At 45.9% G+C, this 24037-nt stretch overlaps 2 protein-coding genes across 6 annotated transcripts in view; one reads left to right on the plus strand and one right to left on the minus strand.

The window, feature by feature from the left end:
* MME (membrane metalloendopeptidase) overlaps positions 1 to 13713 on the plus strand; it is a 43661-nt gene extending 29948 nt beyond the window's left edge. For all 4 annotated transcript variants that reach the window (XM_026045325.1, XM_026045327.1, XM_026045326.1 and 1 more), the window contains exons 17-23: positions 2321 to 2379; positions 6602 to 6721; positions 7405 to 7538; positions 9192 to 9257; positions 12288 to 12383; positions 12782 to 12858; positions 13546 to 13713. In XM_026045325.1, coding sequence (XP_025901110.1) covers positions 2321 to 2379; positions 6602 to 6721; positions 7405 to 7538; positions 9192 to 9257; positions 12288 to 12383; positions 12782 to 12858; positions 13546 to 13645 — 652 coding nt within the window. In that variant the 3' untranslated portion in view covers positions 13646 to 13713. The remainder of the gene's footprint in view (positions 1 to 2320; positions 2380 to 6601; positions 6722 to 7404; positions 7539 to 9191; positions 9258 to 12287; positions 12384 to 12781; positions 12859 to 13545) is intronic.
* Positions 13714 to 19835: 6122 nt separating this feature from the next.
* Positions 19836 to 22984, minus strand: LOC112952309 (sarcoplasmic/endoplasmic reticulum calcium ATPase regulator DWORF). 2 transcript variants are annotated; one of them, XM_026045135.1, is made up of 3 exons: positions 22929 to 22984; positions 20090 to 20189; positions 19836 to 20000 (listed from the first exon to the last, which is right to left on the minus strand). In XM_026045135.1, the coding sequence occupies exons 1-2, from the start codon at positions 22939 to 22941 to the stop codon at positions 20095 to 20097; spliced, it is 108 nt and encodes a 35-aa protein (XP_025900920.1). In that variant the 5' UTR covers positions 22942 to 22984; the 3' UTR covers positions 19836 to 20000; positions 20090 to 20094. The 2 variants fall into 2 exon arrangements, with proteins under 2 accessions (XP_025900920.1, XP_025900921.1); XM_026045136.1 differs by having other exon boundaries at positions 19986 to 20017.
* Between the last annotated feature and the right edge of the window lie 1053 nt (positions 22985 to 24037).

Here is a 24037-nt window from a genome sequence, read left to right on the forward strand (position 1 = left end):
ACATTATTTTAACACAGTTCTTATTTTGGTCTTAGAACAAGATATCAGCTAGGAGTAACTATCATAAATTTAATTGCATTCAAATATTACATAAATGAATCTGGAAGTATCAACCACAAATGATGATTTTCTAATAGTCATCATTTGTTCTGTAAACGAATGTTCACCTAATAATGAATCAGAAGCTTCCACACAGTGAGGTGAGGTTTTTTTTCTAGTTTAAGTAATAGACAGTGTAGGAATACTTTTCATCACTTCTTATGAGTGACATAGGCCATGCAGTTATCAAGTAGATCATTTACAGCTTCATGCTCTTATTCCAAATTCTGCAATGTAAAGACAGGCTTCCGTGCTTTCAGCATGCTTACAGATACGGTAAGTATGATAAAATTCTCAGACTTAGAAAGCTCTTGCTTGTCTACGTAAAAGGAAAAACCTGCTTATCAAAAATCAGTGTTTTGGTTCATATCCTCCAAATTGCTAAGACGTTCAGGTTTTAATCTAAAACAAAGATGCAAGACTTTATTTTCTTCTTTTTTGTTCCTACCAGTTGCTTGCTTAGTGACTATGTGCCAGTATTGTGCTAGCATAGGCCAAGAGGCCCACAGATGAAACAGATAAAACAGGGACAGCTGTACATGGTAAAACACAGGGAACAGTACAAACCTTATGAAACGAGAGAAAAGAAACCTGTCTCCTGTTAACAGTGCAGAAACCCTGCAGCCTGTGTGTGTTTCTTGCTTCTGCTTCCTGATTCTGTAAATTAAACGTTTACTATTTAGCATGGACTTCCCGAAGTCAGCAGTGAGCCTGCTCTATCACCCTGCTACTGATAGGTGACTACCTACCTAGTCCTGCTTTGCAGGTTGTTGGTTGCTTTCTGCAACTGGTATAAAAATCCAATAAAAGCAAGGTGAAGCACAAACAGAAGCCAGTCCTTCAGCTTTGTTCTTTACTCGCCTTATTGTAAAAGTGAATTTCACTCTGAGAACATGAAGCCAAAAAATATGACTTCAGTAATGCAAGGCCTAACCAGTTTATTTTGCAGAACAATGCCTCATTTTCACTAAGATCTTTCCTTAAATATTATTAAGTGATCTAGTAATGATCCAAACCATATCTCCACCCCAGCATGTGATTCTAGAAAATTCATCAGGTGGTCCCAGATAAAAGCTGGTAAAATTGTAAGCCAAGGAAGGGGCTGAGACTCTTCAGGTATTTCATCTACTGGCCAGACTCAGATAGGGCCTCTGCAAGGAAGGGAGATACTGCTGAAGCTCGACCGGTAGGACTGTTTCTGTCACAGATCTCACAATGATCTTTGTAAGTGCTTTCATTCCTCAAAAAATGTTGATAAGGAGAAAATTATCATAGTGTCCAAACTGGTTCTTACGATGCAGTGATGTTTCATATAGGTGGCTATACAGCCATGGTAGCTGACACTGAAACCCATGTAATTAAGCCAGATGCTGAGCAGCTTTAATTCTCCATTTAGTCAGTGACAGCTAAGGTTACAGGATCATTTCTCTTTTATTGCTTTGAATAGCTTTTTACACTTGCAGTAAGTTTTTATTAATTAGATTGGAAATTTTCTCCATTGCAGATTTGTTGATTTTTCTTTGTTGGCAGGGGCCCAAAATTATTAGCATGTCATAAGTAAAAGTCCATCATCCCAAATATTGAGGTACCAATATAACCTCAGCTTCTGTTCTTGGGTTTCTTTGGACAGGGAGTTTGGCCTGTAGTGTTGCAGTGTGAGCAGAAACAGAAACAAAAAACTGAGCAGCATAATGAACCAGTGGGGATCCTGAAGAAGCGCCTGAGATACTCAGTGGATCAGAGAGTCTGACATATGGGGAGAGGCTGAGGGAGCCGGGGGTGGTCGGCCTGGAGGAGAGATGGCTCAGGGGGATCTTATCCACCTGTATAAACAGCTGGTGGGAGCGTGTAAAGCAGATGTCATCACTGTCAGTGATGGAATGAAAGGCAGTGGGCACAAAGGGGGATATGGGAAATTGCATTTAACTGTAAGAAAAAGCTTTTTTACTGTAATTGTGGTCAGGCACTGGAACAGATTGCCCAGAGAGTATGTAAATTCTCCATTTTTGTAGGTAGCCAAAACTCAATTGGATGTAGCTCTGTGAGACCTTCTCCACTTGACCCTGATCTGAGCAGGGAGATTGCACTAGATGATCCCCAGGGCTCGGATCTTCCAAGCTCAGTGATTCTGTGATTCAGTTGCTAGATTTGTTGAAGTATTGAGATAAGCCTGCTGTTAAAACCTGACTTTCTAACATGTATTCTTCTGTATTATCATTAGGTGGATAAGTGGAGCTGCTGTTGTCAATGCCTTTTATTCTGCAAGTAGAAATCAGATAGGTAAGGTTTACCAACTTATTAACTGGATACAGCTCTAATGGCCAAATTATACATTTTCTAAACACAAGACATGAAATGAACTACGGTTGCAGACGGGCCTGAATAGAGCAAAATCGGAGGTTCCACTGCTTGAGAGCAGTGACTAGCATTTTCTTCTCATTTACTGTACTTCCTCTGTGCAAAACAAGGAAAAATGCCCAGGATTCAGCTGTGAAAGCAACAGCAGAGCGGTGTAGGTAGAAGTTCACTGACCAAGTAAATTTGGCTGTGCTAGACATTTTTTATAGGATGAACAGGCGTTTCAGTAACTCTTTTATCTGAAGGAACAGTCATTAAAAGAAAACTACAGCATTTTCTTGCCATGTGGCAGATGTGGATTCCATTCCTTATAACCCGTTCAAAACCCTTTTGCACAAGCTTATTTAGTGTGGCTTTGGGAAGGATGCTGAATTACATCCTGCTGGTTAATGAATACACCAATTCATCAACTCAACTTAAAATCCTGTAATGTTTTGCATGTTTAGGCCAGAATCACAAACTCCTGTGCTTGTTCTCATGAAGCAGTACCATTTTTCTGTAATTGCCCTTATGGAAAGCAATCAGGCAAGTCTAAAATGTCCTTTATTAAGTCAACAAATGTGCTCTGCATTTGATGACAACATAATGTTGAAATACTAGCACAAAGACAGCTTATTCCCATTTTCTATTTTCCTCAATTCCAGCTGCTTTGCCTACACAATTGTAAGATAAAGTGCTCGGAAGAGGCAGCATCGTAGGAGCTGTGCTGAGCAAACTGAGCAGGGGTCTGTGCTCCTGGAGACACAGTCACTGTCCAGAGCTGCTGCAAGCCTGGCTGCTCTGACACTAACCCTACATGATTCCTTCAGCACCTCTCTAAGTAAAGAAATCAAGACAGTTTGAAGAAAACACACAGGGCTCAATGAAACCAGTTTTCTCCAAAAGTTTCTCACCACCTATCTCTGTTTAGCACTTCAGGAAATATTGATGACCCACAGCACCTCGGAGCTCTATACTAGTCATGTTTAAATTGTCACATTCTAATTGTAAGCATTGCCTATCTTAAATGCAAACTTCTATCATACATTCTTTTATATGCAGCTTAGTGAAAGTTTAAGGAATTTTGAGGCATCTTTGATTACCGTTCTCACGGTGTGAAGTGTGCCAGATGAAGACTTTGAATCCCTGGTCTGAAAGATGCGTCATCTTTACTTAATTCTGCTTCTTTTTTTGTTGGAAAAATGGAAATGTAAACCTGGCACGCTAAAACAAGAAAAAAGCAGGCTTAAAAAAGAAGGAAAAAGATCACTAATAATGACATAGTTTAAGTAACGATTTTTAGGTATGAACATTTTTATTGTCAGCCTACCCAAAACCATAGCTAATGTAGAATAAAAGCGAAAGTATTAAAAATGTTTTTAAAGAAATAAAAAAAAAAAAAAAACAGTTATAGCTCAAGACTGTTATGCAAAGAAGAAGCAACAGAAGAAACCTTTGGGGTTTCTCTTCTTGTGCCAGCTCTCTTCACAGTGGTGCAAAGTCTTTCCAAGAGTCTCAGAACAATTTATAATGTTAATTATGCCTGACAATCTTCCTGTTCTATCAAGTATCTTGAACCATTTGTGAGACACTATGACCCATTTATAACTCCTGAAAAAAAGTCTGAAAAATGAAGGACCTTGTCCTGTAGGCCTTTGCACAGGAATGAAACAATATTTTTTGTTTATTTATGAAGGCTTCCAAAGAAAATATTTGGTTGAGACATGCTATTTTCATTGCCAGGGATGGAATTACCATTTCTTTTCAGGCCTCGGTAATAGCTGCCTATGTAGTCCTACTTCTGTTATTAAATAGACCATTAAACCAAGGTGAAAAGTGTCAGGCCACTGGGCGCGCTCGGTGCTGGTGCAAGAACCGATGTCAGCGCCCCGCACGATGCGCCCTCCAGCAGGAGGGAGGCTGAGGCCTCGTTTTGGGGCCGTTTCTCATCCTGCACTGCAAGGAGCACTCTCTGCTGAGCACAGCTGCACTAAGCCAAATGGATGCAGTTTTCTTCTAGCTTTTATAGGGTGTGTTTAATATGGTATGCTAACATTTTAATGGTGGGTCTTTCCTGTGCAACAAAAAATACCTACAATTTATTTAGCACCCTTGATGGCATAGGTCTTGATAATCTACCTGCAGGCTTAAAGGAATAGCATTGATTTTTCAAAGGAGGAAATCAATAAGGTCAGATTTTCTAATGGGTTTCTATTTCTTTTTTCCCTTTTAAATTTCTTCTGTTCCCACTGACGAGTTAAAAAATAACTAAAAATAGCCACGCAGTCCTAGGTTTGCGGGTTTGCCTGAGTTAGGTTATATATTAAACAGGCGCCTGCACACAGGGTGCTGGCTTCTTGCACAGGCCTGCGGCGCTTTGCAGGAGTTTGCGCGGCAGAGGCACCGGAGAAGGGCTGCGACCCGCGGCGCTGGGGCCCAGCAGGGCCCCAGTTGGTCCCACTGGGCAGGGCTGCGGCCACGCACGGCAGGCAGGGCCGGGCAGATGAATATGCCTATGAATATTCAGCTTACACTGAGTATAATATGATATTCAGAATAAAAATCTGCTTGTAGGTTTTCTTTAAAACAGCTTTGGTCAGAAACTTGTAGAAGAGGAATTATAATTTGGAAGACAGAAGCCGGTGACTGGCAGTTAATATGAGCCATAGATTTTTATCTCATCCCTTAGCTATGGCCACAGGATAACTAAAGCCTTATGGTGTTCTCAAAGTTGAGTACAGTCTGCCTTTTTTGTCCCCAAATAGTTGCACTTACCTCTTTCTCCTTTAAATCTATATAAAATTTATCACACAGGAAGAGTAACTGTCCACTTTGGACCTGTATTACATAAAAGCAGCCATGGAGTATTGTTTTTGAAGGATTAAAAAATAATTTCATATATAAAATAACTGCAAATATGCATGAGGTGACAGTGTTAATTAGATGGAACTGAGACCCTGGGGGATGTCTGCCTTAGAGGGGGAAGGTGCTGCTAGGATATCAAGCCAAAGACAAACTGAGCTACCAGGGAGTTGGAGCTGCAGTATTTCAAGCCGCCAGGATTAATGTGCATAATACCGAGCAAATGCCTTGCCAGCAATAATCTCCCCAAAAGAGTCTTCTGATGCTCTGCTCTAGATATTGCTCCATATTGCCAGCCATTAAAATGTCTGTGCACAAGATATGGCACTTGCACTTTTCTCTTTGCTGTCAGTGTTTCATGAAAACAAACAGCATTTGGACATTTGATTCCATGTCAAAGGAGCAATGCAAGAGAACGACCGTGTCCGTTGGCAGCAGTAACGGTTTATTTTCCACCCTTTTTATTAAATTTAAATTTTCCCATGGTTCTTCTTGTGAGATAAAAGATTAGAGCTGCACTGGGATTTATACAAAAATGCAAAAAGTTTTGTTTATTTTTCTATGTGAAATCTGTCATTTAATTTCACCTTTTTATTCAAGTTTGGTGATGTAATAAAGATGCCACACATGATAAAGAATTCTTTGTACTGCTGCAGCAGAGTGAAGTAGAGGGAAAAGGCCCCCATGAGATAAAAAGTATAACAGAACTATTTATTTTATAACTAAGAACAAAGTTTTCTTTGTATTCTTCTTTTAAAGAAAGATCACAATTGCAACATGATTTCTTTTTGCTAATTTGATTTTTAAAGGCATAGAAAAATAAGCATGGATGCGGGCGAAAAACAGCATTTTTTTCCAATTCTTCTACTGCCAGCATGACCTGTTTTTATTGATTCTAGAAGAAGTTACTAATATTTCCAGTGGGAGAATAAATTCTCCTGACATTGGCTTGTGGAGGGGGCAATGATCAAATGATTCATTCACCCTCCTGTCTTTGATGATATCGTGAGATTTATTTATTAAAGATGCCTAAGTCTGACAGTGCTTAGTGCTCTATGCTGAAAAATTAAACTGCTTCTTTGCAAAGCAAAATAGTAACAAAGACTTAAAGCTGACCACAATTTTGCAAGCAACTGAAGAGCTATTTTGCTTCCCTCTAGCCTGGATGTGAATGAGGGGTGGGGGGAACAGTCTTGCTGAACTGTTCCTGGTACGGCCACTGAGATGTGTAAATTCACTGCTGCTGGATAATCTGACTTCTTTCCGTAATGACGTGACTGAATCCTGTTGGGTTTTTTTGCAGTCTTCCCTGCTGGAATTTTGCAACCCCCTTTCTTCAGTGCAACCCAGTCCAAGTCACTGAATTATGGGGGCATAGGCATGGTCATCGGTCATGAAATCACACATGGTTTTGATGACAATGGTAAGGCACTGAGTTTATAATGATAAAACTGCAGTACTTAGCATGTTTTACATATTATAGTGCTTAATCACTCCACAGAGCAGATAACTGGAGTTAACAAATTTCAGGCCGAATCTGGATTTATCAGAGCTTATGGCATTCTTCCCTGTGATGATTTCCAGAAGTATCAGCTGGAGAAATCCACAAAGGCTGCAGCAACAACACAGGACGTGGCTGCACTCAAGGGCTTAGTTGAAGGTTCCACAGGTTCCATCAAAAATACTCATTAGAGGGTAGAAAAGATCACAAGCTGTGACTGGCTGTGCACAGGAGGTGTAACTAGGCCAGCCTAGGTCTGAAACCAAGAGTCAGGCCATGAGCCCTGCGGTCCAGTCATGTTCCCTTCCTAGCCCGACACTAGGGGCAGTTTGGCAGCTGGTCACAGAACATGCCAGGCTTCCCAAGAGAGCCTTAATTCAGTCTTGCAATTGAGAGTGAGTCGGTTTCTCTTCCTCCTTGGTGGAATACAGCCCTTTCAGTAAACAGAAAAAATAAAGGAGCATCAGCTATGTGACTAATTCATTACAGAAATATTTTGCATGAGTTAAGTATACTCAGTACCCTTCTTACTGTATCAAAACTGTTGCTTACTGTACATAAAACTGTCATAACTGAATACATAACTGTTAATATATTATTTACAGGCAGGAATTTTAATGAGAATGGAGACCTCATAGACTGGTGGACTGAAGAATCAGCACGCAATTTTAAGGAGCAGTCTCAGTGTATGGTGTACCAGTATGGAAACTTCTCATGGGACCTAGCAGGTGGACAGCATGTATGCCATATTTATTTGTAGCTATCAATGATGTTTTAAATAAGAAAACACAAAATCTTAAGTCATTTTTTTTTCAAAGGAGTTCGTTTTCTCAAAAGAGAAAAGAAGAAAATCCTAAAGATAATGGTGAAAAATGCACATAGATGCTGACTGTTGTGGAAGAGGCACGTTTTACATTCTGTGTGACTGACAGCCCTTGAAGCCTTTGCAGTGACTTTGGCCCTCAAAGGCTGATACCATGTGAGAAGAGAAAAAAAGTAATTTATAAGGCTGAACATGATTTCCCTGAAGCTTGATGCTCAAATAATATATATCCCCATTTCCAGCGCCCACTCTAGCTTTAATCATTTACAGATAACTTAATGAGCTCTGCAGTGCTGCCACTGTGGTACCGTAGCGGTTTTCCTGTTGCAGGCTGGCGCTGCGGACGTGCCAGGCCTGCACAGGCAGCCTGCAACCACAGTTGCTGGCCGAGGTGCCCGTGCTCTCTCAGCGCAGGTACACACTGCTCCACTGTGGTTATTTCACCCTGCTGCAGCTGCCACACAGCAAGGGAACAGCAACGCCACGGGGTCATTACTGCACAGTAAAGAAAGGCAAGTTGTTGGCTACAACAGAGCTCGGTTGTGTTGTGATCAAATAATTACTTTCAACATCCACCTTGGTTATTTGGGATTCAGTAAAGAAGCCTGCAGCACTGATCTGTGTCACCACCTAGTCTGTAAGGAACAAAATCTCTCTTGGGTTGGACCTTCTGCAGTAAGCGCTAAATGGGAAGACACACGCAGGAAATACTTCAGCTGCTACTCCTGCTATTTTTTAGAGGCTGACAATACATTCAGTCACCCAGAAGAGGGAAAAGATAAAGCTCCCTACCTGGAGCCTGTTTGCTGAATTGATGAGACCACCAGAGTCTTTTAAGGAAGAAGAATATTTCAACAGTCCTCTATTTTTCTGCCATTTTGCCACACATCAAATTTAATATAATGATGACGTGTTAAGTTTTATAGCTTTAAATCATCATAGTCCAATGTTTGGGATAAAGGTCAAAAACATGATTTCTTGAAAGTAAAGTTCTCCATTGCCAAAGCTTCATCGTGTTCCATGATACTGATTTGCTAATTGCTATACCAGCTGCAGGTACCAGTTCTAAATATCTTGCACCTGAAGAGCTGCTTAACTTGCCTAATAAACAGCAAAATGCTTAGTGGTTTTACAGCAGATTTGCTGATGACTGTGAGCTAGTGATTTAAACTACCTGGAGATTGGATTTAACTTGTTTCATCTAAATTCTACAGACAGATTCTGCTCTTTTGCTCTAACTGGAACTGTGATAGGAAGCTGAAGGTTAAAGAGAGACAGAAAATGGGCAGAATGAACAAATGAATCGGCCTCAGAAAGTCTGAGCAAAACAGATAGGAAAGCCTAGAGAACTGCCTATACGGGAAAGAAGGGAAGGAAGAAGATCAGGGAAAATCATAGTATCTGCTGGGGTTTTGAGACAAGGGAGATAAAAGGCTCTTCAGAGATGTTAACATAGTCTTCTGCTGAAATCTCAAACTTAAAAAAAAAAAAAGTGCAAAATTTAGCATTACACATACTGGATAAGCTCTTTTTTTAACAAAATAATGTTTTTCCTTTCTGTCTTCGCAGCTGAGTGGGATCAACACACTGGGAGAAAACATTGCTGATAATGGAGGTGTTAGACAAGCATATAAGGTAAATATCTATTTTACTACCTCAGCTGAAACCCACACAGATTAAGAAAAATCGCTTCAGAGCCTCTGAAGAAGAAGCAAGATTTTGTATGAGGAACAGGACTATACCACTCTGTTTCTGAGGCGCAGTTTAAAATCACGATCAGCTGTTTTATTTCTTTCATCCTATTAATTATTTCAGAGTAGGTATTATCTCTTGCTAGCACACTCTGGCCTTTTCAGCTCACTTTTATTGTTTGTGAATAGGGAATTTGTAGAATGAAAGCATTTAATGAATCGGTGTCGCATTCAGACCTTCACCTAACTAATCACCATCACTAACTGATGCTGCAAAACATCTGTCCCCCTCTGCCCATCTGTCTTGACCGCTTCTGCTTCCTTCAGAAAGGAGGGGCAGAGCGATCCTGTTCCCAGCTCCAGCAATGGAGGTCTCTGCCTGCACAGGACTCTATTTCGTGCCGCCTCACACAGGACACTCAGGTCACCTGTGCAGGTTTCCCAAGACGTCAGCGGGTCCTGCTGGCCACTCTCTGCTAAGCCTCCCACGGAGCCCGCCTGCTTTTTGGTTTGCCTTTCACTGTCTCCTGAAAGGGATGCTTCGCTTCCTAAATTTGCCTCTTCTGAGACTGAAAGTGAAAACAAGTTGAGATCTTCTCTTTGTGACTGCAGGCCGAGAGGTGGGAAGCAGCCGGCTTTGCCATGCCCTGCTGCTGTCACACAGATCTGGATCCATCCGATGGTGCAGGCTCTTGTAACATCATCTTCTCCCTCTTGCCCCAGACCCCTTGTTCAGTATCTGACACCCAGGCAGGATTCCTTGCCAGGGGTGCCAGGGGTGCCTGGGTCAACTCGCACTTCCCAAAGGCATCACCACCACTTCTGCAAACAAAGCCGTCAGCAACACTCAGCTCACGAGAAATATAAATGTGTGAGGATGAATACAATTATTGATAAGAATTTAAAGTAGGATTTGGCACCTTAAAGACTATGTCAGTATGACATATTATATTAGTCTGACCTTTGATTACTAGAACATTTGTGCGTAAACAAAATAGTAGAAGCCTATGAAGGAATATACCCTGTCTGAAAGGAATGGGAGTAGCCAAAAGAAAACGATGAAATCAGAAGTTATAACAAAAAAAATAGACATGCAGAATTATTACAACATCATATAAGTAATAGGCAAAATGTCCAGAAAAAAACTCCTGAAAGTTCATCTAGTCCTCTCTCCACCTTGTAGCAGAATCAACTACATCTGTGTCATTCATGTGAGCAGTAAGAGAGGCTCCAGTAGCAATTCAAGTGCCATCACATCTTTGCTTTTGACAGTGGAAACAGCGAGCAGCCTGTCCCTTTCCTTTCTGCAACGTGTTAAGTATTTGAAGACTCTTAGATACTTGAAGGCCAAGACTTCCCTTCTTTAGACTAAACAAACCCAGTTCTTTCAGTCTTTCTTCATAGGTCGTGTTTGCTGGACCTCTGCTCATTCTTACTGCTTTCTTTTGGACTCTCTCCAGTTGCTCCACATCTTTCTTGAAGCCTAGTGCCCGAAAGTGGACGCAGAGCTCCAGCTGAGAGCCAGCCAGTGCCAAGTAGAGTGGAAGGATTCTTTCATGTGTCTTATCTAAGATTTATTAAGTTTATTAAAAAACAGAACAAAACCTGTAGGCTTACTTCTAGTCTGACAAAAAAATAATGCAAAGTTCTGCAAGGATGAAAATTCTCCTTTTCACAGTGCTGCATTAGCTATATAACAAAACTCTTCACTGCAGGATGAGTTTCATGCTAGAAAAACTGGATCCTGCATTGCATTCCCCTGAAACTGGAATTCTGCACTGTATGCAGAAGTGTTATCTGTGTTATCAGAGGCATATTATTTCAGACTCTAACCCAGAAGGTGGCAAAAGCATAGGAAATGCATTTATATAGTTAACTTCAGAGAGAAAAACAAATTATCTGGAAACAGAACAGCACGCATGGTTTGTAGAATAAGAGAAAGATTTTTGCACAGTTGAACCTTGATGTCTTTAACATGTCTTAACTCTAGTGGCAATGAATGAGATGAGGGAAGGGTGACGGGTCGGAGGAGCATGGTCCCATTCCTGACCCTTTGGTCACAGGCAAATCTGGATGAGGGTCTTGGAGGTTCCTTGTTCCTCCTCAAGCAGAGGCGTGTGGACTGAGCCCCGGGACCCTCAGCACCTCTGTGCCGGGCGCCGCACAGTGAGGCGAGTCCCCACGGCGCTGGGCCGCGGGCCGTCCCCGAGGGAGGCGCTGGGCCGCGCGCCTCCCCTGCGGGGTGCAGCCGGGGGCTGGAGAGAGCACAGAGCTGCAGGAGAAGAGCTGCCCAGGAGGGGGTTCGCGAGGGGCCTGCGAGCCGCTGCGGCGCCGCTGCCGCCTCCTGCGCCTCCCAGCACGATGACGACGGCGCATCTCAGCCATTTCCATTGATGGTACACTCTGTTTTGTGGGTATTTCTTTTAACATGGAACTGTCTTGCCTCATGCAGCCATTAATTGATCGTAAATCCGTGATTTTTCAGAAAATACATAGAACAATTCAAAGGAATTGAATGCATTGAAGCCCAGGTGCTGTAGCTATTATACTTCAGAACACGATTGTCCTTCGCATTCTTAAGTTGTTTTTCCATATGAAAAGATGTATGATCTAGTTACCTGGTTAACCCATCTTCCTGAAATTACTCCATTAACTACTTTTTTTTTTTCCTATGGGAGAAACAAGCTAAAAGTCGACAATCTACTATCATTTATTGCAACACGACTTGGGCAGTTTCACTAAGCCCAGTATGAATCACTACTGTACAGTCCATTCAGTGAGAAATCCTTCCTGATGCAGTCAGGCCACTTGTATTCTCATATTAAGAAATGACCCCTCTTTTCTCTGGTGGCAGCCAGTTAGATGGGTGACCAGCACACCAGTCCATGCCGAATTGTGTCGAGGACTCGCTATTGCTCCTTGCCATCATCTCATTGTAGACAGGAGGCTGTAACATTTCTATCCAATTTTGCAGGCCTATGAAAACTTCGTGAAAAAGAATGGGAAAGAAAAACTTCTTCCTGGCCTCGAAATGAACCATAAACAGCTGTTTTTTCTGAACTTTGCACAGGTATTTTATACTTTGTGATTGAAAGCTATAAAAAACATTTTCAATTGTGTTTTAGCAGTGTATCAGAAAGGACTTTTTCCATCTTAGCACGAGCTGGCCGAGTCGCTACGCTGAGCAGTGCTCACTGCACAGCAGAGCAGACAAAGTCCTTTCAGGCCTCTCCCCACACAGGAATACACCCAGGAGTAAGTCTGGTGGGCGGTTTTGGGTGCCTGGGTGCTTTAGAAAGTTTGACAACAGTGGGTTTTTAATTACATTTTTTTTTCCTTACAATGTTCTAATGTAAATGTAATGTAAATTTATTCCCACAGCATTAAGTATTTCATAGTGCAATGAAAGCTGGTGTTGTCTTGGGAAAGCTTTTTCCTGACAAATCCTTTTCTTTGTTACGTGCGTAGGTTTGGTGTGGAACCTACAGACCAGAATATGCTGTCAACTCCATCAAAACCGATGTGCACAGCCCAGGCAAATTCAGGTCAGTATGTACAGCAGTCCTCAGCACAAATTCCAAGTGCAGCAACGCTTTTATTCATGGGTTTCAGAGAAGCCTATGCCAGTCTGCCAGGGTGGATTCTGGCATATGGAAGTGTCCTAGGGTGGCTGCCTGAAAATGGATGAGAGGCAGAGACTGCCCCTCCAGCCATCCCAGCATGAGCACAGCTTTGAGATTCGGATGCTTAGCTGGAATTAGAAACCCCCCTGCCGGAACAACCTGTTCCAAACTAGGGTCTTTTCATTTAAGTTAAGCCAGAACAACCTGTTCATCACTAATGTAACTTTTTGCTCTACTAAGTCTGCTTGGACAAGTCCCATGAGGTCCCGGAGCACAGTGGACATCCCGACGCCTGCTGCCTTTGAAAGGCTCTGTCCTCTCCCGGATCCGCATGCACAGCACCCGGGTTCTTTCCTGATCCAATCCACTACATTAATTCCAGTATCTTTCTTTCAGCGGCTTTTCACCAAAGGCTTGTTCTGCTAATCCCACACGCGCAAGTATTTGGTGAAGGCAGTGGCTGTTCCCTCCTCTGCCGTCTGACCAGCTTAGAAATACAGGCGTTTCACACAGTATTTTGGATGAAGCAAAAAGAGTTACAAAATGTGAGGTTTGGAGTTGTTTTAAACAGAATTAATAAAGCCAAAATGTTTCTGTTTTGTTTTAAAGGGTCATAGGATCATTGCAAAACTCTCCAGAGTTTTCTGAAGCATTTTCATGCACCAAGACGAACTACATGGATCCTGCTAACAAGTGCCGGGTGTGGTGACGGGACAGTAAACCTTGCGTCTGAAGAAGCTGTACGGAAAAACAAATCCTAAACTGATTTTGAGAATGGGAGGAGGGAAGCAAAATGAGGGAAATACACTACAAAAGTCACGGTAACGGCTGGCAAACAGCCAAAGGTAAAGCAGGCTCCTCAGAACAAGGTGCGTGCCCGCGGAGCGGCCGCCGGCCAGGCAGCAGGGAGCGCCGGCGCCGGCGCTGCCGCCGTGTCCGCGGCCCCGCTGCCCTCGCGGGCCCTGCTCCCTCCCCGTTCCCGCCGGGAAAGGGGCTCCCGGCATCGCAATCCGACCGCAAGCTCACGGTTCACAGCAAAAGCGTCGCCTCGGCACCCTCTGCCGCTCCTCAGCTCTGCAACCGCTGCCATTCGTACTTGAACCCATCGAGACAGGAGGAGTCCAGAGACCTGTTCTCACTCACACACGGTGGAATCATTACTGAGAAGTTACTTAACGGGAGTCACTATATACATGTTTTTATTTACTGCTTTCCAGCCAAATTAAAATCGTAGGTAATTTATTAATTTTTCAACATATAACCTGTAATATTGTGCTCAAAGATCCTTTCACAATTTTCTAAGCTTTTTCTTGCTTTCTCTAAAGGCTGGTCTTTTTTAAAATTTCTAGTAATGTATAAATCATAGTTTTTATATTTAATTCTGAGCTACACTTTTGACTTGAAGTATTGTAATATACTTTATCAGTGGCTGCATAAATTGGGAAAGTTGAATTAATCATGGAATGAGGCAATAAGACAAAGTCTGCCAACTCACACGTTTCCAGACTGAGCTCCTCAGTGTTTGGGACCCAATCCTGCACGTCCTTTGTACTTGTTCTGATCGATGTCAGTCCTCACATCAGTAAATTTGCACAGCTGCTTGCAAGAATGGAGCTTTAAACAAGACAGGTAAAAGGCTTTAAATCTGCAATAATAGGTACTGAACATTCTCATGCAGGTTGCAAAGGAACTTACTGCTTTGTGTATCAAAGCAAATTGAGATTTCCAAAAATAGGTACCAGATACCTCAGATGACTGCTGAAACAGGTGTATTTAAAAACCTATGTTCCTTTTAGCTTTTCGAGTTTGTCATCTGATAAAAACATTTTGATAATAAACTGAAATTATGAGTCAAAGGTAATGTGTGTTCCTTATGGAAAGTACAAAGAATACCTTCCCTGTGTGAGTCCCTATACCTGCCCCAAGCACATGCCAGGGTCTGTAACACCGGCCAGAATTTCACTAGTCTATAAGATACCTGCAGAGACTGATTTGATCCAGGTATTTATTTGACTAAGAAAGGCTGCAGAGAAGGGAAGAGGGAGAGGTGGACAAGGCAGGAGGAACCCAGTACTCCCAGGTGCCCTCGCGGTGTGCACGTACGTGCGTCCATCCACACACGGGCCGCAGAAGCACCGCGGCGCTGCCCCGTCGCTCTCGCGCCCGCGCTGGCGGCCCCGAGCAGGGCCCGGAGCCCCGAGAGCAGGGGAGGCCGCTGGGCCCTTGTGGGGGCCCTGGCTCTCCAGGCGCTCCGGGTGCTCCGGACGCTCTGCCAGCCTGGCAGGCCATGACGCAGAGCAGCCCAGGTCCCGCTGTGCTGCTGCGCCTTAGAGGGGACATCTCCCATATCATGAAATTATAGTCATTCCCTCATGCAGATTCTGCTGGATTTGTATTCCCTGCTGTCCTGGGACTCAGGGCTGGTGCATGAAACCAAACACAAGCATCTCTCTCAGGCCAGTGTTCCCTGCACTTGGGAAAGACCGTGGGCACAGGCTTGGACCAATGCAATCCCCTTCCAGCCTTCAGAGGCGCTCGGTAACGGGATCTACAGAGCACTTCTTGGTGATGAAGCCTCTTACGGTAGCAAGATCCAGCCCTTCGAGTCACATCTGCTGTTCCACACTGGCACGCCAGTAGGTCCTGCAGCGCTCCTGCTGCCACTCACGTGGAGACTGGATGTTACAGTAACGGGTACAACAGAAAATACTGAACTAGCTGGAAACGATCCTTTGGGAGATAGCACACAATGCTATTAAATGGATCTTGTTATTGTTCTAAAGTCTCCTCCCTCCCTCCCTCTCTCCCTTCCTTCTGTCCTTTCATCCTTCCTTCCATCCTTCCTTCCATGGGGACGTCACTGATGAAGTTCTGCGGTTCCCTGGCAGGTCTCTAAACCACTTCCTCAGCTGATACCACCACATTCTCCCACATTTGTGGCCATCTTTGGCCTCGACATGCAGCACCAGAGGACTGGGCGAGCGCGAGCTGCACCCCGAGCTCCAGCCCCTGCTCCTGGTCACTGGCTCGCACGCAGCGCTGCACGTCCCCGCGGGCAGAGACGGGTCACAGCAGCAAGCACGTGCACCTAGAAAACCATCTGATACTGGTCCCGCGGGCCGTGTATTCCAGAGCAGCTCCCGAGACGGATCTCTCTCCTCCGCAGCCACCTGTGCAGCACCCTGCTTTGGAAAGACACTGGCCAATTTAACTCTTCCTGCAGATTTTTTTTAGCTCTTCTGGCCTCGTTTCAGCTAGAGCCTTGAAGATAAAGACCGACACCTGCAATTTGACTATTTCATGGAAAACTAAAGTAGAAGCAGCAGGCAGCGGTCCTGCTGGTGCGAGGCCTCCCTGGCTGGGCTTTCCTGAGGACCGGGCCCCGTGCCCAAGGGTCCCACCTGCCTGTAGACCAGCTGCGAGGTGAGGAAACAAGGCAAAGCCATTAACTGCTGTGATGAGCTTTGGTAACGCAGACAAAACGGGCTAGCAAACCTCACTCACCGCTGCTGTTGGGATGAGCGCGTGCTCGGGAGGAAGCCGGCAGGCATCGCCAGCCTCTTCACCAAATAAACCAGTTGTTTGGTTCATTCAGCTGCCAGCCGCTGAAGCTACAGAAGGCTCCGGACTGGCCAGAACGTGTCCACCTGCTTCCAGGGCCCCGTATGTTCATGAGAACAAACCAATGTTCTTAGCAACTGTGTATGGAAACACAAAGCAGGAGCCCCCAGAGCTCCCCGGAGTCCTTCCCACAGCGGGTGCCAGCAGTGTGAGGCGCTGGGCAGGGCTGGGGGGCTCCGGGGCTGGGGGGCTGCGGGACTGAGGGGCTCTGGGGCTGCAGGGCTGCATGGATGCGGGGCTGGGGGCTGCAGGGCTGGGGGGCTCCGGGGCTGCAGTGCTGGCAGCCAGCCCCGCTTGGCCGGTCGCACACCGCGCACAGAGCAGCCGGCACTGCGGGGCGGCCGGGGCAGTGCAGGGCGCCTGCAGGAGCCACTGGTGCCAGCAGGCAGCAGGACCCTGTGGCATGGGGACAGTGGCACCGCGGGGACGGTGGAATCGTGGGGAGGATGGCACTGGAGGGACGGTGGCACCACGGGGACGAGCACCCTGGCACCGCCGCCACCAGCCCCGCGTGTGCACAGCCCCGCGCTGCACTCACGTCACAGCACCGGCATCGCGGCAGGGACCCGGCGCCGCGGGCGCTGCCGGGGTGCCCAGGGCCGCTGCTCCGGCCCCGCGGCCGGGCAGGACACGGTGCCCGTGCCCGGTGGCGCGGGGACCTTCCCGAGAGCAGCGCTGCGAGCGCGGGAGGCCCCGCAGGGACCCGCGCTGCCCCGGGACTACAGCCCGCGAGCGGCCGCCCCGAAGGGCAGAGCGAAAGGCCGGGCCATGGGGCCGGCGGGGCCTCTCCACGGCTCGGGGGCTGCGTGTTTGACTGGAATAAGCGTCTTTCATTCCTGTGGAAACTGGCAGGAGGCTCTTTCCCTTTGTGCAAGGAGCGCTTGACAGTATCGGAGCCACCCTACAAATGCGATTTGCTTTGCTCCATCATCGCCTGTTGAGCAGGGCTTTCAATTCATTATCTCATTGTTAGATATGTAAGAGAAAAATAACACGGAGAGGCACTCAGATCAGCTAAAGCTTTGAAGGGAATAGCTACAGCAGTGTTTGTTTAGCTTTTCCAAATCACATCTTTCTGCTCTCAAAAACCAGATAAAACTAAAACATATTTTCATGTTTCTACTTTACCTCTTCACATCTTACTGGAAGTGTTCAGCTGCTAAAACATTCCGTGCCAAATGTTGTTAAACACCTGAAAACGCTCTCTGGCTCTCTTGGGTTTTTTTTCCGGACTCTGTTTCCATCGGCACCTTGTGGCTAAGCAGCGATGTGAAAGAAGAGGGAGGCTGTGAGCGTCCTGGGTGCCCTCGCGGTGCGCGGAGCCGGGGGCTCCAGCAGCCCCTCAGGGCCCCAGAGCAGGGGCAGCGGGACACGCTGCTCCGGATTAAATCACTGCCCGCTCTGTGCCCTTGCAAAGGGAAGGAGGAGCTCATGAGCAAACACCTAGACGGAGACTTAACAGAAATGTAGTCACCAAATTCCTCGGAATTGTGTTTTCTGGACGAATTTTGCAAGCACCAAGGAAGTGATCTCCAGTGTGCGCCTATCTGTCCGTGTCTGCAGCTGCCTCCCCCAGGCGGTGTGTGGACCCCAGCAGGAGCAGAAGGCGGTCTGGGGGCGCGGGGCGGTTGGGAACCTCCACCTCCGCAGGGCTCAGCCCTGCCGGGGGCCACGGCGCTGCCCGCCTTGCTCTTGCGGGAGTCACGAGGGATTTCTGTGGTTGTGCCACGAGCAAATACATTTCTGGGCCCCTCTTTTCTCTTCATTTCCCTAGAGGAGACCAGACGCTGACCTGCGGTGTCTCATTGTCAATGTGCCTCCTCATCTACTCGGCTTTATACAGATCGCTTGACCAGCAGTCACAAAATACCCCTCTCCTCCATCCAAGCCCATTAAGATGTTTTCACTTTCCCTTAAATATGCCTCTTACCATGATCTTCAGGACATACCTCCACCGACCCGTTCTCTGCTGCTAGTGGGGACTGAGTCATTGGTGCTTTAGTCTTCCCAGAACGGAAACCTTTTGGTATGAAGAATTCCAGCTCAAAAGTGAGCCATCTGGAAGGACTTTGGCTGGAGGGAGCTCATGGTCACTCTGGATTTTAAATGACCAGGTCCCTGGAAGGTCTCAAGGCAAGGCACTATATAATAAAATATACCCAATTATATACATATATCTCATTGTTTCCTAGCAGAGCTGGGAACAGGGACTAGGTGTTGTGTGTCTCAGTCCCGGGACTGTCCGTCAGGAAATGCTGTTCCTTATCCCGGCATCAGTTCAGATGGAAGCACAGCAGAGTGCTCACGTCTTCCTGCACCCATTTCACATTTGGAGAACAGCCACAGAGCATCTGAGCTATGATTTTAGACAGACCTCCCAACTTCAAATAAATCTCATGTTTTCTTTCTGAAAGACATGCATGTCTCTGTTTCATAACAACAGAGACCGAGAAATTTTCCCCATAATAAGGCTAAAAATACCTCCTCAAGCCCCACAAGGAATTAATTCCTGCCTGATTCTAAAACGTTTGAAGTTCCTCAGCTGGTATCAGCTGTAGTAAATGTTTGATATTCAATAATGTGTTATGTGAGGCCAAGTTTTGGAAGGAAAGCATGAGTCCTGTACCAAGGTTGACGCTGCCCACGCTGCAATATCAGCAGATGAATGCAAGGAAGACCATTCATTACAGCACTTACGTTGCTGTTGTGTGCATGGCACAGTCTAACTCACCTAAAAGGCTGTGATCCTGCCAGCCACCATCTGTGAGAGCCTGAACTGCCTTGATAGCTGCACGTGAGCAGAGAGCTGCACAACAGAGTCCCAAACCTGGGAAAAACAGAGAATCAGCCCACACTTGTCCCCTGCAGATGAAACTAAATAAACGGTTTTCTATTTTTCCCCTAAATATCCTGGGAAGCATCCATGAGGTGTTAGGAGCATGTGAAACTGAAGCACTAGACGCATGCCAAAAGGCTCCAGCTCTCGTGGACACATAGCTGGTATGTCATGGGATTACCAAACCGCGGCGCGTTCACCTGCACCGTCGCTCCGGGGCCGGTGTCACCGCTGTGACAGCCCTGTCCCCCTCACGCCATCCGCCCACGCACCGAGCCCACCACCAGCACCTCCCTGCTCTGCAAAGACAGCCCCTCTCTGCTGAACCAGCACTAAAACCTGGGTTCCCCTGTTTGCTGGAAGCAGTCTAAGGCTAGACCGTGCACTTGCCTGTTGCAAAACTGGGAAATTGGCTTGATGGTTCTTCCTAACTCTAATGAGCATCTCACACCTTTGTTGTAGATAGAGCGCATTCTACAGTGCGGATATTAAAAATAACTCATTTCATACATTTTATACATATTTTAGTGGCTAAAAATTTCAATTCCAAATTCTGGAATTCAATGTCCAGGTTCTTTTAATCAACTTCATTGCAAATTCTTCTTTCCTGCGGGACAAAGGAAACTGTATTAGGAAAGGCAGCAATGCAAAGCGGAGGGCGCAGGGAGGGTATGTGATGTGACGCAAGGCACTTACTTCCATCAGGAGAAGACGATGTAAACCATGAGTGCACAACCCACTATCCAGCCGACTCCAAGGAGAATAGGCACAACGAGACGGGAAAGAGGGACGGCTGCTGCAAGAGAGAAAGGGTCTTGCTCAGCATCACACCAGATTCATTCCATTAACCCCATCAGTTGATTTGAACACGCTAATTCCCACAGAGCAAGGTTCCTGCGGGCTTGGGCCACATAGTCTGTCACTGCTATTTTTAACATGGAGCCACCATATCTTGGCAGGCCTCCGAGTGAAAATACACAGCAAAAGCCCGAAGGTTTCCACTGTGGTCTCTGCAATGAGATAGGCCCGAGGCTTAGCGCTTCCCAAAGCAGCAGGGAGAAGGGAGGAGGCGGGCAGGCTCACACGGGAGAACATCTGTAGAGCACCGGGGTGACAGCAGCTGTCTCCGCAGACTCAAACCACTGACACACACAGCACCTTCTAGAAGCATCACTAGGCTGGCAGCAGGAAATCAAAAATGGAACCATTATTTAACGGTATAGCCATTTAATTTAACATTAACACGCCTGGGGTGGCCAGGCCTAGGGACTGGCAGCTCCTCTCTGTGCTAAATCAGGGGCCTGGTTTAGTCACCTCCTGTCCCGCCACTGGTGATATGAAGGAGTTACAGTCAGTGCAATTACGTGTGCCTTTCCCCACCTTCAAGTAAGAAAATACCGTAGAAGTTTCCACTGTGGTGCAAACCAGTGACGTGGCGACCACAGCTCGGGGTTGGTCTTGCAGAAGGTGCCGTTTCCCTGGCTGCCGTGGGCCAGTCCCGAACGCGGGATGCTGTGTCTGTGCTGTCTGCTGTCACCAGGGCAGGCCAGCGAGTAACACCGAGGCCATAAGGAATCCTGATGCCCTCTGCAGAACGAGGGCTCAGCAAGAGCTATGTCGCAGAACAGAGCTTTAAATAAATATGCTCTGCACAGTACCCTGCTGTCAAAGATCGTTTTCTGCAAATATCAGAATCTGTCAAAGATCATTTTCTGCAAATATCAGAATCCTGCTGGAGAGCAGTCATATCAGCCTTTGAGATCATATTTGATACCACCGTATTAGAGCATTTTAAAGTACATTCTTTGCAGTTGAAAGACCAGCAGGTTTCTGAAAGGGTTAACAAATAACCCAAAGCTAGTCACGGCTCCTTGCCAAGTCTGGGCCAAGCTGACAGACCTGGCAGCGAGACTCACTAATTTCAGGTTTTCCACATGACTTTTTAAAGCTGTACACAACACAACCATGTTTATCTGATATTCCTGGTTACATACACCAAGAGGGAGAGAGAACATACGGAAAATCTGCACGTATAAAACCAAATATAGAACGGATAAGCAATCCAATACAGCAGGGGTAAAATCCTGCTGTGAAATGCTGGTATCCTTTCAGCGCAGGGGAACTGCACACCTGCCTCCTTCAAAGAGCATTAACGTCTGGGTACCAGGTGAAGCTCCCGGGAATGCTTTCTCTTTGCTAGCCGCTTTTTCCAAACACCCTGTTCGAGATAAGGGCTGGATGGTGGCACAGAGCTCCTGGCGCCTTCCCGGGGACCTTCCCGGGGACCCTGGGTTTCGTGGAGCCCTGCGAGGGCTGGAGAAAGAAACGACCACGGGGTCCCTTGCTGGGAGCTCCCGTCACGGACAGACACCCCGGGCTCCCGCTGCAGCAAAGCCGCGCCTGAGCACGCTGTTGGACACCACGAGCGAGGGCCCCAGCTCGGCACTGCCCTGGGCGGGACATCGCAGCCCACAGCCCCGCTGCAGGGCCTCACAAAAGAGGGACAAACTCCCTCCTGCTTATCTGCTTGGGTACCTGCCCCTACGCATGTAAGAAACACGCACATGCATATGCAATGGGTACCGAGTATCATGCGTGTATTTCTATGTGTGCAAGCTGCAGTATTTTCTTGGTCTTACGGACTGTATCATTCAATGCTTTCATTCATTTTAAACATTTTTATACATTCATTTTAATGTGTAAAAAATTTACTGAGAGCAATATTGAAAAGCCACACAAGAAGGGAGTTTTTAGCGGCTTTCGGTGCCCCCACGACGATGTCGATGACTTTTACACCAGATACCACCTGAGTAGCAGTGTACACATCATTTTTATGCACTGTTTTACCATGCAAACCTCTTAGGAGTGAGCTAAATAGAAAGGACAGTGAACATAAAATATATTGCTTTCCTTTTCAGTGAAAATCTGCTTATAACAGTTTAGCAAAGTTTCATTTTGCCCTGACTCTTGAGCTTTGTGTGTTTAAAATCTGAGTTCTTAAGCATTCATTCGGCATTATACTCAGATTTCAGCTTTTTTTTAGACAGACTAGATTATTTGGTAGTCAACTTCAAGGCATATCTGACAAAATACAATATTAAGGTATCTGAAGATGACCTCAGGAAAAAACAATCTATTTTACTGTGTTTTAATGCAGTTTTATGTTTGCCATTGGGTGACACATTAATTTTCAGTGCTTAACCCATGTAATCAATCATCTCTTATTAGTCTCTCAGGAGAAGAACTTCAAAAAAAATTCAGGAAAAAGTGTTCTAAAATCACAGCTACAAAACAATATAAAAAGCTGGTATGACTCAAAGGGAATTCAGGAGAAGCCAAGCTACTTTGAGCTCACTGCTTCTAACAGAATCAGCTTTTAGACTGATTGTACTTTTGCACTGAAAGGTAAAATGTATAGATTATCACACAAGAACTAGTACTTTACAAACAGCTGAATATTTTCATGTAACGTTACCCTCACATTCATGGATTTTAAGAGCACATTGTTACACCAACATTTAACTATTGCTCTTACCTGGCTCTGCCATTCTTCTCTCTGCCGGATTTACGGGCAGGTTTTAGGGTTTGTCTCTGCAGTTGTTCTTGTGAGCTTTAGGAAGCTTTAAATAGAGCAATATTTGGAACGTGCTGCAGCTGCCCTGCTCCCCGATGCCAGGGTTTGGCTCTATGGATTCAACTGTTTGGAAGGCAGGAGTTCAAGGTATCCAAGGTTAGCGCTCCCTATTCCTGTAGCGGCATGTCTATTTTAAAGAAAGCCAAATAAAGAGAGGGCATTTTTGAAAGGGGCAATGAGACAAGGGCGAAAGTTGCTTTATGGTCTCTCAACAGCTAGGAAATACTGCATGGCATTCGCTTGGCTGTTTTTTTCTGTCCTACTAATGGGCATCCAGGTATTTATAGCAAGACAGGGATCCAGCTTGTTCTTCATTTCCCAGGTCTTCTTTCTTCCACCTCCTATCAAGAAACAAACCAACCAAGTCTGTTTCAGTAATACTAGCATTTGTATTTCTGTTAATGCTGTTTTGCTAAACATCAGCAGTTAGGCTGCACTCTGCAAAGCACGAAGACACAGTTAATGTCTTCTCTCCAAGAAGTTACTTTTTTTCCTTACTTCTGTGGGTAGCAGCTAAGAAAATTCATGGAAGGGCCGTTCCTCGAAGTGATTTGAGAATGATTTTGTCATGAAAATTATACACAAAAATGAATAAAAATCAGTGCAAAGCGCAGCCTCCAGCGTGGGAGAACAGGACTGCTCGGGGCTCTCCCACGCGAGACGGGAGCTCCCCACACATCCCTTGGCCCGACGGCTCCTGGCCAATAAACACGGGAAACCCACTTGAGGTTTATTAGGGAAACAAATTCCCGTGCACAACAGCTGGAGCAACGCGCAGGTCCCATCACAGTGAGCAGGAAAGCCGGAGCAAAGGCTGTCGTGCAGCCCCGGCGGGCGCTCTGCCTCCCTCCCAGCCAGCTCGCCGCAGAGCTGCGCCTAGATGCACAGAACGGGGACTCTCCTTGCATGTTTTTGAAATTCAGAGGAACACAAACTGTTGATCAAAGGCCATTACACAGAACAGGTGCACAGGATGTTTTGAAGTGATCTAATCTGGATGTTTGCATAGC

This window comes from Nothoprocta perdicaria, unplaced genomic scaffold (genome assembly GCF_003342845.1).
Source record: "Nothoprocta perdicaria isolate Ctin4 unplaced genomic scaffold, notPer1 scaffold_4, whole genome shotgun sequence".
NCBI lineage: Eukaryota > Metazoa > Chordata > Aves > Tinamiformes > Tinamidae > Nothoprocta > Nothoprocta perdicaria.